Raw genomic sequence first — 16,428 nt, forward strand, 5'->3', positions numbered from 1 at the left:
CTAGAAATATGCACACAGGTTCTAACCCCTCAGGACACCATGAGCTTACTCTGGCTTTATCCAAGCAAGGCATGATGACCCCTAAGTTTGGAGGCGGCAGGGCCAGTACCCGGACTTCAGCTCTTAACTCCCAGGAGGATCAGCATGCCTCTGGACCGTAGTGGGGTTAGAATGTTGAAGGCCCAGATGCTTCATAGACCAGGGACTAACAAACCCTTTTATTGATTCCCACATCAGAGAAGTTATCTTTGGGGTCCTCCCTGAGAAAGAGCAGCATCCCTGGTGAATTCACCTGGACCAGTCAGGACTGGAACAAGTCTTCCTGGAAGTTTTCATGCTTAACAATTTTTAGCAGCATTACTACTTTCTCTACAGAAAAGAAACCTTATGTAGAGCCCCATGATCTAAAGCTGATTTTTTTCCACCTGAAGTAGACCCAGAGTGAAGTTCTTTGGGCCTATGTGGAAAGCACAGGCATTCTTCACAAGGGGGAGGAATTGACACAAACGGCAGCATAGAACCTTTGTGCACCGCCCACCGTGCACCCTCTCCCCAACCTAAGGAAGCCCACTTTGGCTATGGGCAAGGTCTCTCCCTATGGTGGCTGGTTCGTGGTGAGATTCAGTTGTATGCCTAAGTCAAGACAAGGGCTCCTTGTTCAATAGGACTTGTCAGAACAGCAGTCCAGAGATTTTTCCTTGGCACAAGCCCAGGTCAGGGGCCACCACCCACGTGGATTTCTGGAGTCCAGAGGACCCGCCACCACAATCAAGGAACACACACAGTGGTAAAGAATGATCTGTACTCTCAGCCTAAGCAATCCTCATGGCACTTAGCAGACCTGTGAACCTGCTCCCAGCCTCTTCCCTCCCCATTGCCTTTCAGAGGCCCCTCCCCAGTAAGACAGAGGAAGCAAAGGCAAGAGGATGGCCAGAGGCTTTGGCAGGGTGACATTTATTTGCCAGGTTCAGCAGGCACACAGTTAGCCTACCAACCTTCATACACCAGAGCAGACCCACAGGCATGCAGGGAGGAGGGCAGGACTGCCACTGGAGTGCTGAGCGAAGGCCAGGACCAGTGTGGCTGCCTGCCCAAGCTGTGGTGGGGTCTGACAAAGGGCACCTGCCAGGAGCCTCCATCAGGAAAACTGGGGAGCCTTATTCCACTTTATCATCCCAGGAAATGCAACTCAGCATAGCTCAGAGGCACCTGGGCCTCTCTCTCTAAGCCCTGACAGAAGGGGAAATGGGTCACAGACATGGGGGGAAGGGGGAAGTTCCTCTTTTATTTTTGAATTAGGAGAGCAGAAATTTGCCCCTGTGAAGGGCAAACCCCCAAATCAGACTATAGGACACTGCCATGCAGCAGGCCCCCTGGGATGGAGACAACCGTAGCCGTAGCCTGAGGGACACCAACACCAACAGAGAAGAGCCAAGGGGTATCAGCCCTCCCTGTCTGGCTCAGGGTAAGGACCCAGCTAGGCCAGTGCCCTAGGTACTGGGCCTGCACACTGCCTTCCCGGTTTTCATTGTTCTCACATCCTGAACTGTTCCTTCTTCCCCTGACAGGCTTATGAAGCTCAGGGCACAGGGCAACCCACTGCAGAACCCAGGAGGGCAGGAAATAGCACAAGGGTATTGGTGGGAAATTTCCAGGAACAAAGGTGGACTTTTCTACCCTCCTACTCATTCTCTTTCACTTCTGAGGACCCCCAAAGCTACCAAGCAGTGCCCCCCACCATGCGACCAGTCTTTGTCTTAAAGTACACTGCCCTAGATTTATACATTCTCTCTACCAGCCTGTGTCCGTTCTTAGAGCAGCCCACATACCACAGGCACATACCTTCATGTGCAGGAGCCTAAGACCGCTGACAGGGCCTCGCTGGAGGACCAGCTCTCAGGGCAAGGCCACCCAAGTTTAGGGCCTGGGAGAGGATGGGGCCTGCAGGGCCTGCCTGGGGAAATCATGAGGCAAAAAAGGAAGGGGAAAGGGAGCAGGGACCTCCTGAATATCCCTAGAGCAGCATCCCGCAAGGAACAGAAACTGGTGAAGCTAGCGAAAGACAGAAAAGCCACAAGGAATCCATGCAGGGGCTGGGGCCGGTCCTGCCTCTGGCCTGCCCACCACTCACGCACATACACACAGGAGATGAGACTGCTCTCCCGTGGCCCCCAGACATGCCCCACACTGGGAGGCAGGGGCAGGAGGGGAGCAAGGGCATCATGCCAGTGACTCTTATGTACAGTGAGAAGCCCCTCATCCACTCTCCCACCCTCCTGCCCGCCCCCTATCCCACACCAGCCTGCTCACTCAGCTGGTCTCCTCCCTCCGAGACTCCTGGGCAAAGCCAGCAGCCTCTTCCCCTTTACTAGAGGGCGGGGCCTGGCCTGTTGTGCCCCCAGGGGCTGTGCTGTCCGGCTGGGCCAAAGCCGGCTCAGGGGTGGCAGCTGCCTTGGTGGCTGGTGTGACACTGCTTTGGGTGGTGGGCATGGTGCTCTCTTCCGTGGCTGGTGTGGCTCTCCCATCAGTGGCTGGAGTAACACTCCTATCAGTGGCTGGGGTGATGCTCCCATCGGTGGCTGGGGTGATGCTCCCATCGGTGGCTGGGGTGACACTGCCGTCGGTGGCTGGGGTGACACTGCCATCGGTGGCTGGGGTGGCACTACGGTCTGCGGGGCCTATATCATCGCTCTTTGTGGCAAGAGCAGCAGCACCCGCTATGGCTGAGGTGGCACTGCCCCCAAGGGCTGGGGCAGCCCCACTTGCAGCTGCGACCCCACCTGCAGCACCAGCGGCGGCAGTGTCTGTGGCTGGGGCGGACTGGGCTGTCGCTGTGCCGGACTGCTCCGGTGCGCGGAGCCGCTTCATGAGGGTGGTCACTCGGACAGCCTTCTGAAAGGAGGGCAGCGGAGAGAGGCCCGGAGTGAGGCTTACAGAAGCCAGATCTGTTCCTTGGCAAGAGTCAAAGCCAGATCTTTCTGAGCCAAAGCCTCAGACTACCCCAGGGGAGCAGGCCAGGGACCCAGCTGTTCACACACCCACTTAAGGCAGTGACAGTGGCTACAGCCACAACCAATGGCTGAAGAAATGCTTTTGTGTGGCTGCAGGGGTGTGATACAAGTAAGACACTGTGTGTGCCAGAAGGAGCTCTTGGGATCAGTCCAGGAAAGGGAGTCATCCAAGTCTTACCTTCCACTTAGCCCTGGCAAAGTTCTTTTCAATCTGGGCACAGACCCCATCCTTGATGTTCTTGTCGGAAGCAGCATTGCCAGAAATCCTAGAAAGGGTGCAAGTGCATCTGGATCTGAGGGGGTAGAGGCCTTCATGGAAATTGCCCAGCCCTCTTCTCTTAAGATCCAGAGGTTACCAGGCAGGTCCTCTGGGCTGGGCCCAAGTTCTGGGCACCCCCAGCCCCTACTCAAAGCCTCATGGATGGGGGCTACTAGATGCAAGGAGGACAGAGGCCAAGGGAAACCTGGCCTCTCCTTCTGTCCTCCATGGGCCCTGCTCACCACTCATGGGAGATGGCCTCTTCTGCGGTGATGCGCTGGTCTTGCTCCACCTCCATCAGCCTTGTTACCAGGTCTTTGGCTGGGGACAAAGCCAGGGAGAGGCTAGGCATGCGCACCTCGTCTCACTGTCTAGGGGTGATGTATGGGCTGGGAGGTAGGAGCAGAGTCCGGCAGAGAAGGCTGAGAGCAGGTCCCCCACACCAACCCTTCCCTTTACCCACACGCTGGGCACCTCCTCACCCGCCTGTGAAATATCATCCCAATATGGAGAGTCAAATTCATAGTCGCCAGCCAGGATCTTGCGGAAGAGGTTCTTGTCGTGGTTCTCATAGTCATCTTCCTCTACCTCCTCGTAGAAGGGTGGGTTCCCTGAAAGCCTGCATGAGAGTCAAAGGGCAGGTTCACCCAGGAAGGCCATGGGCACAGGACCCCACCGGCCTGACTGAAAGCCTGTGTGCCTGCCCATTCACTCACAGGATGTACATGATGACTCCAATGGCCCAGCAGTCCACAGGGCGTCCATACCGCTGCCGCCCTACCACCTCCGGGGCTGCAAACACAGCGTCCACCGGCTGGTCAGTATCAGGCCTGGCGAGGCCTGGGACCACTCACACCCACTTCCTGGGCTAGAGACTTCCTCAGTCCCATCCCCCGCCCCACCCAGAGCCACTCCTTGAAGGCTGTCTCCCACACTGCCCCTGCCCCACCCCCTGCTTGCCCAGGTACTCGGGAGTCCCACAGGGCTCCTTGATGAGGCCATTCTCTAGCTTAGCCAAGTGGAAGTCACTGATGACGATCTTTGAGTTCTTCAGCCGATTGTAGTAAACCAGGTTCTCCAGCTGCTCCGGGCAGGAATGACATGGGGGTGGGCAGGGAAAAACTCCGTGAGGACCCCAGAAGCTAGACAAAGACCCCAAGGTGCTGCCCACCTGCCCCTCAAGGATGTCTGCCCTCACACCCAGTCCCTGGCCTCACCTTGAGGTTCCTGTGCACTATCTTGAGTGAGTGCAAGTAGGCCACGGCCTCCAGGACCTGCCGCACCACGTTGCTCGTGTCTCGCTCCGAGTAGTAACCCTGGTCCAGGATCCAGTCAAACACCTCCCTCCCCGTGGCCCTGAGGGACACCAGCCCCTGAGCCCGGCGTGGGCAGGATCGGGGGTGGGGCAGGAGTACTCGGGCAGGCTGCCTACACCAGGGAGCCGGCTGGGCAAGGCACAGGGACCCAGGACCCCAAGGGTCTGCAAAGGGGGCTTTCCCTGGTTGCAGAGGGCAGAGGAGATAAAGGCCCCAGGGACTGAGGAATCCTGGGACCCCAGGCCCACACTCACAGCTCCAGGAAGATGAAGTACTCCTTACGGGTCACAAACACATCCACCAACTGTAGGATGTTGGGATGCTTCACCCTGGCAACAGGGAGGGGGGCCAACCTCTCTCTTAGGGCTGGGCAAACCCCTGAGAGGCTCTACCTCCACTGTGGGCCATGGCAAACTGGCCAGAGGCTGGTACTGCTTGAGGCCACCTGCCCTTGCAACCCTTCTCTGCTACCTCATATGGCCCCCCCCACCCCTAAGCCTCACACTCACATCTTGAGGATGCCTATCTCGTTCTTGGCTGCCTTCCGCACCTTGCGGCCGTCCCGCTTCTGGAACTTCTTGCAGGTGTGCAGCTTGCCTGTCGTCTTGTCCTTGGCCCGGAAGATCTCACAGAACTCCTCACTGCAGCCGGCAAGCACCCCACTCAGCCCCGGCCCCAGGGTGGGCTGCCCTCTGCTCCCCTCTCACCAGCCCTTGCCCACCCATCCTCGACCACCAGATCCAGCACTCACGTCTTGATGACCTGTCCCAAATCATATCTGTCAGTCACCTCCGACGGCTGGTTATAGTTCTTCTTGTCGCCCAGAGTCACACACCCAAACGGCATTGCCGGGCTCGGAGCTGCAGGCAGGATGGAGGCTGGCTCAGCAGAACCACAACATGGAAGCTTCTCCCCGAAACACAGAGGATGCCCCTGGGAAACCCCAGCCTGGCTCAGGCCAAGCAAGGGGCAGAGACTGCACTAGAAAGGGCTAGAGGCTGGTCAGGCACCCATCCCTGCTTTTCTGGTCATGGGTCTTACCAGTCGGCTCAGCTGCCTGGTTACAGCAGCCCCCACTTAGGAAAAACATATTAAGCTGCCATAGCATGGAATCATTTTGTACTGTATGCATTCAACAACAACAACAAAAACATTCGCCAAATGATTTCCGTACATTTCAGCTCTTACCCAGCTGAAGGGGCTACAACCACCCGCCAAGCAGATAGCCACCTCTGAAAGTCTGAAGATACCAAGTGTTGGCAACGACGCGGAGAACATGAGCGCGGCTGGTGGCGGCCAAGTCTCTCCTTTGGCAAACACTTTGGTCAAACCGATAAAGTTGACCGTGCCCCCTCAAACCAGCATTTGCACTGCAAAATCTAGGCTCTACAGAAATATACACATTGAAGCAGCAGGCCACTCAGACAGGAGCACTCATAGTGGCAACAGTCGTCATTGTCCCTAACTGGAAACGGCCCTCAGAGCCACCAGCAGCAGGATGTAACATGGCACAGTCACACAACGGAATATTAACACAGCAATGGAAATGAAGGAGCTACAGATCTACCCGATCACGCGGTGGATCTCGTCAACATAGCATCGAGTGAAAAAGACACAAAAGAGTACACAGGGTATGATCCTATCACTTATAGAGTTCAAAACATGCAGAACTAACCTGTACTGTGTACAGGTGTATACAAACATTCTGGTGAAACTTTTTTTTTTTTTTAAGATTTCATTCATTTATTTGACAGAGAGAAAGAGAGATCACAAGTAGGCTGAGAAGCAGGCAGAGAGAGAGGAGGAAGCAGGCTCCCCACCCAGCAGAGAGCCCGATTGCAGGGCTCGATCCCAGGACCCTGAGATTATGACCTGAGCCGAAGGCAGAGGCTTAACCCACTGAGCCACCCAGGGGCCCAGTGGTGAAACTATTAAAAAAAAAAAAGGCTAGGAAGTAAGTACCACAAGTCCTTCTGGAAAGAGAGCAATTGGGATTGAGTCAGGACATGGGGAGATTCTGGAGGGCTGGTTTCTGAACCTGAGTGGTGGTTTCACAGGTTTCTGTTTTATAATAATTAGTAAAAATGTACATACAAGGTGAGGGCACATTTTTAGATTCTTGTTATATTTCACAATTTTATTTTTTTAAAGGATTTTTATTGATTTGATATAAAGAGACAGAGTGAGAGAGGGAACACAAGCAGGGGAGTGGGGGAGGGAGAAGCAGGCTTCCATGCTGAACAGGGAGCCTGATGCAGGGCTCAATCCCAGAAGCCTGGGATTATGACCTGAGCCAAAGGCAGATGCTTAACAACTGAGCCACCCAGGCGCCCCATATTTCACAATTTTAAAATGTTAATAAAAATCATGGCCATCCTGGGGCACTTGGATGGCTCAGTCACTTAAGTGTTCAACTCTAGGTTTTGGCTCAAGTCAGGGTCATGGGATCAAGCCCTCGAGTTGGGCTCCGTGCTCAGCGCAGTCTCCTTGGCATTCTCACTCCCTCTCCCTTAGCCCCTCCAGCTCGTGCTCTCTCTAATGAATAAATAAAATCTTTCAAAAAAATTACGGCCATCCGTATGAAAGAATACTTGGTAGTTATTACAAAGAATATAGTAGCAAAATGTGCTGTGGTCGGACAGTTTCTGAGATGTTAAATGGAAAAGTAAGGAACACAATGATGGGTCAAGGGTGCTGCTATTTGGGTAAATTTTTTAAAGTTTATATACCAGTGTATACTCACAGACTCAATTCTGGAAAGACATCTAAGGAAATCAGAGTGCTCTCTGGGGCAAATTTATATCTTTTATTACTTTTCTGTTAGAATTTTTTCTACAGGGGCATCTGGGTGGCTCAGTCATTTAAGCATCAGCCTTCAGCTCTGGTTGTGACCCCAGCCAGGGTCCTAGGATTGAGCCCCGTGCCAGGCTCTCTGCTTAGCAGGGTGTCTGCTTCTCCCTCTGCCCTCTGCCTCTGACTGCTTTCCGCTTTCTCCCTTGCGCTCAAGCTCTCTCTCCCTCTCTCATATAAATAAAATCTTTAGGGAAAAAAAAGAATTTTTACGGGGCGCCTGGGTGGCTCAGTGGGTTAAAGCCTCTGTCTTCGGCTCGGGTCATGGTCTCAGGGTCCTGGGATCGAGCCCCGCATCAGGCTCTCTGCTCCGCAGGGAGCCTGCTTCCTCCTCTCTCTGCCTGCCTCTCTGCTTACTTGTGATCTCTCTCTGTCAAATAAATAAATAAAATCTTTAAAAAAAAAAAAAAAGAATTTTTACTACGATTACCTTTATTGATTTAATAAATGTTGTATTTAGGCTTAGTGCTTGGAGAGTTTCCTCAGAAAGAGAACCCCCATTTGGGTGGAAGTGAGGCAAGGTTTTGAGGAAAAAATGGCATCAGGGCTGGGCCTTAGAGAGGAAGGATCTTCCAGGAGGCATGCCGGAGTAACGGTCTGGAAAAGCTAGACAAGCTTGCCAGTGCCTCGGCACTGGGGCCTACAGGAGACCTGGCCAGTCAGGCCCAGTGCACAGGTCCCTGGTCAGAGGTGGGTGTTCCAGGCACAAAGGCAGGCACTCTGGCACCTTGGGCACGAAACCCGTGGGTCTGCAATGCTGCTCACTCCATCCTCTCATGTGGTGCTGGGGGGCCTGTCTCCCAGCACCCCAAAAAAAGGGTACTCACAGCTCTTGCTGGAGGTCAACTTTAGGAGGAAAGCTGGTGACAGCGTCTGGACCTCCATAACGCCCAGTCAATGTGACTCTGGGGCCACGGCACAGCTCTGCACTAAGGCCGCCTGCACACTGCTCGGCCTCTGCTGACTGTGCATATTCTCTCCACAGAGGAGCGCTGGCTGTGCACTGGGCCCGGCCTGTGGCCTTGACCACCTAACCGCTCCTCTACCTGGAGTCACTCCCAGCTACAGGAGGAAATGGAGAGGGGAGGAAGCCATCCCCAGAGGTAGCAGCTTGGGTCACAGCCACTCTGCCAGCTGGGGTCAAAGGCCAGGACCCACACGAGCCCCGTGGCCAGCACTGGCTTTTGCCGGCTTCCTCTCAGGCGGAGGCCACCCACTTCCCAGGGGTCATATTCCCCTAAGTTTTGCCTCAAATCTGCCTTCAGGATTAAGGAACAAATTCCATCATTCCCTCCTCTGGGTTGTTTGGCTCAGGGAGAGCAAATGCATTTCATCGGTGTGATTTAAGCCAGGGCTTAAGCCATCTTGTGAGGCACTGCAGAGGCAAACAAGAGAAGCTTTGAAGATCGTCCCCGACTGCGTGTCTTTGCCACCATGGTCACAGCCCTGCTCCTGCGTCTGCCGGAGAGGAGCATGTGGCTGGAATCCCACACTCACAGCTGAGAGCAGAGGCACAGCCACCCACCACTGCCGGCCACCCATCTCTATGCCCTAACAATCTGGGGGAGGGGGTCCATAACAGTCCCTCAATGGCTCTAAGGCACGGCCATTCCCTTTCCAGGCTAGAATCCAAGGACCGCTTACCGGGCGGGAGGGTGGTACCTTAGCCTGCATTGGTAGGGGGGGTGGGTATGGGGGGTGCAGGAAGCTGGGAGGAACCTATGTCTCAGCCCTGTTGCTTTGCTTACACCGTTCCTGGTGGCAGGAATGCCCTTCCCCCAAAGCCTCCATCAGTATCCTATTTGTCACGGCAGAGTTATTTATAACGTAAAAAAAAAATCAGCAACTACCTAAAATCCAACAACAGGTGACTCGCCAGCTCAGCTGTGTCCATTCAGTGGCAGGGAGCATGGGCCCTGGCGACAGCCCTGCCCACCTTGGCCTCCCTGCGAAGCAGCCTCCACATGAGCTAGGTGTCCAGACAAGGGCTTAATCTGTTTCCTCTTTCATTGTGATTTCTGACATTATAAGGCTGTTGGCGCAACAAATCCTCTAAAATGATCCTGATGTTCCCGACTCAAAACGGCCCTTCTCTGCGATACCTTTCCACAAGCTCCACCTCCCCCCCCCACCCCAGCTCCACCAGCTCCTTGCTCTGCCGCGTGGCGGGGGAGGTTTTGTCTATGCCCATGCCTGATCTTGCCCGCGGCCATGCATATGCACTTGTGCCCACAAGATCCCAGGGTTGGTCTTGCAGTCTGTCTCCCACCACTGAAATCCAGGCCTCTGCTCACAGTCACATCAGCCTGGATCCCCGTCCTAAAACCTCAAAAATGCATGGCTTGGGAGGGGGCAGATCTGCCTCTCCCCCTACCATGGGGCCCCTGATTGCCGCCAGTACCGCTTCTGCTCACCAGTCTAATGCACTCATCTGTCTCCACCCCCAACCTAGCCCCAGGGCAAAGAAAGGAGAAAAGGGGTCCCCTCCATCCTCACCCACTCCACCATCTGCTACCCACTGCTGCTGCCTGGGAGGCTGCTGGTGGACGCACCAAGCCCCTGGCACCTGCTGGCAACAAAGGGGGCCCTGGTCCCAAAGCTGGGAGGAGCAGTCAAGGGACAGCTTCAAGAACAGTGGAAGGCCAGGCAGAAAGGGGTTTGCTTCTCACCCCCACGGCTCAGACAGCCCAAACCCGATACCCAACAATGAAGAGCTCTCCTCCCATTGACGTAGGACCCAGACTGTGCCTTGGGTCCACATTGGGACATGGGAGGGCACAACAAATCTTGTAAAATGATCCCATAGCGCCCGTTTCCCTAGAGACATGGCTCCTTCCATTTTCTGCAGAGAAACAGTGTGCACGGGGGGCTGTCCAGAGAGAGCTTGGGGGAAGTGCAGAGCCTGGCACTGCCAGTACCCTCCAGCTGGCTCGAAGAGTGCCTGAGGGCCAAGCGCTCCCCAGTTACTGCTTGCTCCTCGGGTCTGACCCCTGGGCTTTGGGCAATCAAGCCTCAGGCAACCCTGAGGGAGCCTCTGCCTGTTGGTGGCCTGGTAATAAAGGGTCCCCTAGGGGCCCTGCTGTAGCCTTAAGCAAGTCTGGCTCCAGAGGTCCTGCGGTCCTGCATTGGAGTCCTGTCCCTTCCTCCACTGGGGTCATCGTGGCTCAGGCCCCACCATTCAGAGCCATAAACAAGTTTCCTGTTGCCCTGGTCTTCTCCCATGTGGAGTAAATCTTGGGAGGCCAGGAGGGGCCCAAGAGGCCTCCAGCTACCTCCCAACAACTGTGGGCAACACCTCCCGCTTTAGTGGCAGCTGTGAACACCAGCCTTCAGGTACCCCCTCCTCTTCCCTGCCCTTTTCTCTCAGGGACTGGGACTGGGTTTCCTACTGCAAAGGACATGCCTAGGCCCAAGCCTTGCCTGGCCCATAGCTGAGGTCTCACTGTAAAGATGGCAGGGGGCAGAGGGAATAGAGACTTCATTCTCAGGGTCTGAGGTGTCAGGAGGCAGAACCAAGTTTCTAGCCCATTGCCCTGGGACAGGGGCAGGGGAGTTGCCCTGGCTGGCCGCAGGTGCTAGTCAAATCACGATCCGCAATTTCTGCTGTTGACTCTCTCCCATCTAATGATGGAGTAAGGAGAGGGGGGCCTCTCCAGTCTCGGTGGTGGGCATACAATCCAGTGCTGTGTCCAGAAAGCTCAGCCTTGAACTTGGCATGCCAGAGGTAAGAGCCAACTGGCTCCTCCTAGGCACCGGAGATCCCAGTCTTTGAACCCCTAAAGAAAAATCCACTTGGGTCCCTGTTTCCCCTGTGAGTGGAGGAGGGAAATGAAGGGGAAGTCCCCAGAGTAAGGGACTGCTATGGTGATGAAAGTTTTGAAACAAAGGGAAGGGGAATGGGAGAGGTATTAGCCAAACCCCTTGTCCAAGAATCCCCTAAGACTGGCCTGACTCCTTCCCCATGGGTTCTATGACCTGGCCCCATCAAGGAAGGGGAGATGGGTGAATTGAGAGACCTTAGAAAAGAGAGAGGGGCAGGGACGGAGAGGGACAAAGGCAGAAACTGTGATGGAAGGGGAGCAAAGAGGTGACAATGAAAAGGACACAGGCACAATGACACAGGAGGGGAAGGTGGGCAGGGGGTTCTGAAGGGGCCCATGGGTGTCCAGCAGAGCCCTAAGTCCCCCACAGCCATGTGCTCTGAACACCTGGGCCAGGAGCTGCCCGTGGTTCCTGGGCCTTTGACACTGAACCCTTCTGTATGCCTCAGATATGCATTGGACTTGGTGTGGGAGGCACAACCGTGGCCTGAGAGAAGAGGTCAGCTGTTGCAGTCCCCTCAGAACAATTCCACAGCCCCTATCCCAGTTATCAGGCAGCTTAGATAAGTAAGGCCTGTCCATCATGTGGAGGGCACAAGTGTGGTGGGGGAAATGAAGCTGAGAGACCTGGCTGCTTCTCTTTCTAGCCCCTCCTCTCAGCCGGCCCAGCCCTGCCTAGACTCCCCAGCCACACCCCCCCCTTGTCCCTGTCCTCCCTAGGCCTTGGGTCCCTTGGGCCCCTCTTGCAGTTCAGCCTAATTTCCTGTTGCAGCCGTCCCCCTTTCCAACAGTGGATCCTGTTGGAGGAGCCAGAAACAGCACCCTAAACAACCCAGAAACAACTGCACAGCACCGACCCCCTGCCTCAGTTTCCCAAGATAGAGATCATGGACTCTGCAGCCTTCTCCCAAGGCAAGGACTGACCATCTGCCAGTGAGTGATAGCCAGAACATGGGCTGGAGAGGAGGGTCAGCAGCAGATATGGGAAAGGCAGCCTTTGGCACCTGGGGGTCCACACCAAATGCTGTAAAAGAAAGGCAGAGAGACCTCTGCCCCACTCCTGGGACCCAGACTGACACAGAGGTGAGGAGAGACACCAGTTCCCCAGCTAAGGAAACTGGGGTCCAGCAGGTGGCTAAAACTCCACTGGGAAGGTGAGGTGGGGGAGGGGGAGAACCAGGTCTCTCTGGGTGGTCCTGGGGGCCACAGGAGTCTGGGCTTCAGAGTGGAGCAGCAGGACAGGGGCTGGACTGCTGCAGACTAAGCTTCTGGTGAAGGATAGAGGGCCCTACTCCCCACAAGGAAACCTGGCAGAGCAGGCTCTGTCTAGGGGGTGCGGACAAAAGCAGTTTGGCAGAGCTATGGGGGGCTGGGAGAGCCTAGGGTCTCTGCCAGGCATTACAGGCGGGGGAAGGCAGAAATTCATTTGTTCATTGTCCACTCCCCTACTTCCCCAGCCCGGACCCGGCTCCCCATCGTGGTGCCACCGTGACCCCCTTCCCCAGCGCTGCTGACTCGCCCCCGCTGGCACAGCAACACACATGCGGGAGGCACACGTGTGAGCACCAAGCCCCGCACCTCCCAGCTGAAACATGTGCGTCCCCTACCCCCACCGCGCAGCGTTGAGACGGGGACCCGAGCCCCCCGCTGGCCCCCACGTTTAGGCAAGACAACAGGATCTCGGCTAGGGGGCTGCTGGGCCCCAGGGGCTTGCAGCCTCCTCCCCCACCCCGCGGCAGCCCCGCCCAGCCCCCTTCAGGTTGTCGCCCATAAAGAACTCTCCGTTGTCATGGAAATTAGTGACTGCTTAGCGGGAGGAAGGGGACCCAGGGGCAGTTGGGAGGGGTTGAAGGCGGCCCCGGGAGTCAGGAGGGTCTGCTCAGCCCTCGACCCCTACCCCCTTGGGGCACCAAAATTGTTCGAGGGTTAAGGTTTTCACAATTAGTAGCCCAGCGAGACGGGGGGCGGGGGTGGGGAGGGCAGGGAGGGGAGATTCGCCTGGACCCGAGTCTCAGAGGCTTCCCCTGGGACCCCCGAGCCGTCCGAGGTGACGGGGAACTTTAAACCTAACCCCGCACGCCGACCCCCGGATTTGCAAATCCCGCCTGTTCTGCCCCCGCTGGGACCCCAAGCCCTCGAGGAGCCCCCGCGCGCTGTAGGATCCGAACCTTGAGTCAGAGACCCAATCCCCCAAGACCCCCAGAACGTGCGTTCGGGGGCGCCCCCCCAGCGCGGCCCGCCCCGCACCTGCAGCGCCGGTCGGTCACACGGAGGAAGCGATCGCGTGTTCAGTGGGGCGCCGAGGGCTCCGGGGGCGGCGGGCAGAATCCGCTCCGGGCACGCGGGGCAGACGCGGCGCCAGCTGCAGCCGCTTCGGCTCGCAAACCTCCAGCATCTCCCGCCGCTCGCCGGCACCGGATTCGCACCCGGGGCCGGGGGCGGGCTGGGGGGCGGGGCCTCCCTCAGCCGGCTCCGCCCCGGCCCTGGCGGAGCCTGAGGCCAGAATCCCACTCTGAGGGGGGCGGACGACGGGTGGCCGCGAGTCCGGGAGCTGTGGCCTGCCCGGCGCCGGCCAGGCTCCCAAAGACTCCCTCAGGCTTTCGGACTGACCGGGCAAGAGGGCCCGAGGGGCCTTTTTTCGCCCCTGAGAGGGAGCCGGGAGCAGAAGGTGTGGGAAAAGCCTGAGCGCTGGAGCTGCACAGGAATCTCTTAGCAGGTGGTAGTCCCCAGGGGACCAGCGCTCTGCCTAGCTCCCAAAACCCGACCCAAAGGGCGGAACCGATTTACAAGAACAAAGTGGGCAGTCGCCAGGGCAAGCTGCGTTACAGACTGGCATTCCCTAGCTAGGAATAGTAAACATAGGGGTGAGTGTGTGTGCACGTGGTCAAGGAGGGCTCCCGACCGTGGTAGCAGAACCTCCTATCCCCTGCCTCCTGCCCCCTTCAGCCTTTCTCATCCCCAAGTCCCAGCCAAGGCGGCTAGTCTGGTCCGCCCCACCCTGCTGAGCACTGATTTTCCCAGCCTATAAAAGTCACCTATGACATGGTGTGGATTCTACTTTCTTTCCAGTACAAACAGCAGCAGCAGCCCAGGCTGGGATGTGGGGATACAGGAGAACTCTTGCACCAAAGGTGTCCACCAGGCCTGTCCTCTGATGGGAGAGAGCTGAGAATGGTGAGGAGGAAGCCTGGAAGTCTGTCCTCAGCCATTTCTCTGTCCTTTGTTAGGGAGGCACAGGGACCCAGTGCCTGCCCCTCCTCCCTTACAGGCGCTGAGGACCTTCCTGAGTCCCATGTCTGAAGGCCTGACAGGCTTCTTGGTCCCTGGAGCTGGCTTCCAGCTCACTCCAAACCACCCAGGGAGTCTTCTGACCCCATTCGGGGAGGGAGGTCATCTCCAAGCCTGGGATGTTGAGTGAGTCTTCCCTGCATGGTTCCCTGTGGCTGCTCACAGGAGTGACTGCTCCAGTGAGGAAGTTGGGGCTGACTCTGGGAAGGCTGGCCTGAGTTATGACCACTGAACTCAGGCCCCTCAGTATCTTCCCCAGACAAGAGTGTCAAAGGGCCCTTCACATCCTTCCCTGGCTTTGGGTCACTTCTTGCAGGCCAGATAGATGACACCTCTGGGGCCCTCTGGGCTCTGGGTGGTCTCAGTCACAGCAGCGACCCCACCACTGGATATAGGAATTCCTGACAGGCGGAGGCTGTGTTTCATCTCAGTCTGCTCAGTTCATGTCTGCAGAATGAATGAATGGCCTGGCACTCAGTCCTTCCCGTGGTCCGCCCAGTGTCCCCGAAGCACTGTTTTTCTGAGATGTATCGTGCAGCTGAGCCTTGGCCTGCCAACCCTGCACATGTGACACACATTTTCTATCTTTCCTGAAGGTCATGGCTATCTAGGCACGGACAAGCTGGGCCGAGGAGAAGCTGAAATGGGGGATTTTAGAGGCAGGGGAAGAGGTGGTTCGCTAGAGCCCTGCCTGCTGCTGGCAGTGCTCCACCTCTCCTCTGTCGTGTGCACATTCCATGTGCCTGTGGCTGAGTGCACGTGGTGGGGTGTGTGTGTACACGTGCGAGTGTGTCTGTGTATGTGCATGCGTGCACTCTCATGCTGGAGGAGATGGCAGGAGCACCGTGCGTGCGGTGATGCCCAGTGGCACGTGTGTCTGCGTTCTGTGTGCATCCAGCCGTGCTGGCTTGCGTGTGCACATGGACACAGTTGCCAGTCCCTGGAGACCCTGGTCCCTGGAGCCTCCGGTCCCCTTCTGGCCTGACACAAGCCTCAGGACCGTGGAAGCTGAATCAGGGCGTGAAAGCAGGATGGGGAAAGAGGCTGGGCCTGCCTAAGGGCTGGCAGTAGGCTACCCTATATCCTGGGCTATTTCCAGCCACCCCACCCAGGACAGCCCTTCACTCTCCTCTTTGAGGGAGAGCCAGGTCTTGGCCCTTTGTGGAGAGAAAAACCCAAGGATGAGAATCCAGGGTTGGGACCGGGACCTGGCTTGATCCTCAGCCCCCAGTCTGGGAGGGAGACACAGGCAGGATAGGGTTTTGGTGTCTTCACTTCATTCGCCCTCCGGCCGCCCTCTGGGTAGGAAGTAGCCGTACCAGCTGGATGCCATCCTCTCAGCTCTACTAGGCCATGGACTGGGCCCACGTGGAACGTTAGTCCTACCTCTGCTATTCAGAGCTAGACCAGGTCATGGCCCACAGCTTCTAGCCACTCCCCCTGGCCAGAGGAATGACACATGGTCCTTTAGGATAGGGCAAAGCCTGGAAAAAGAGCAGGCGCAGTTGGCATTGGCATTGTCCAGTAGCCTCTCTGAGGACCTCCTGAGGAAGCCTGTGCCCTAGGCGCCCTGCGGGTGGGAGGAGGAGGCTGAGAAAGAGAAGGGATCCCGAGGTTGAGAGTTCTGGCTCCCACCAGAGCGAGGCAGTCAGAGAGGCAGGATAAAGTGTGAGCCTCTCTCCACAGAGCCTACAAAGCCGGCCAGATCTCAAGGCTCAGCTTACGTCGTTCCACCCACCCAGGACCCAGGACTTCTCTGCCACCCCACCATGACCCTGACTTCCTGCCCCAGGGTGCCAAAGGCCAGCACTCCCATACCCTCGTAATTTGACTGGCCCGCAGCAGCATAGAGCTCTAGCTGAAGTTCAGATTTTAGGGGGCAC

The 16,428-nt window shown here is 56.8% G+C and overlaps 1 protein-coding gene across 1 annotated transcript; it reads right to left on the reverse strand.

The window, feature by feature from the left end:
- Positions 1-925: 925 nt before the first annotated feature.
- Positions 926-13,713, reverse strand: CAMKV (CaM kinase like vesicle associated). The gene is made up of 11 exons (XM_059160943.1): positions 13,505-13,713; positions 5,338-5,446; positions 5,096-5,227; positions 4,841-4,915; positions 4,488-4,626; positions 4,231-4,351; positions 3,987-4,062; positions 3,753-3,889; positions 3,513-3,591; positions 3,190-3,277; positions 926-2,892 (listed from the first exon to the last, which is right to left on the reverse strand). The coding sequence occupies exons 2-11, from the start codon at positions 5,430-5,432 to the stop codon at positions 2,311-2,313; spliced, it is 1,524 nt and encodes a 507-aa protein (XP_059016926.1). The 5' UTR covers positions 5,433-5,446; positions 13,505-13,713; the 3' UTR covers positions 926-2,310.
- Positions 13,714-16,428: the final 2,715 nt, after the last annotated feature.

This window comes from Mustela lutreola, chromosome 2 (assembly GCF_030435805.1).
Source record: "Mustela lutreola isolate mMusLut2 chromosome 2, mMusLut2.pri, whole genome shotgun sequence".
NCBI classification, from domain to species: Eukaryota; Metazoa; Chordata; class Mammalia; order Carnivora; family Mustelidae; genus Mustela; species Mustela lutreola.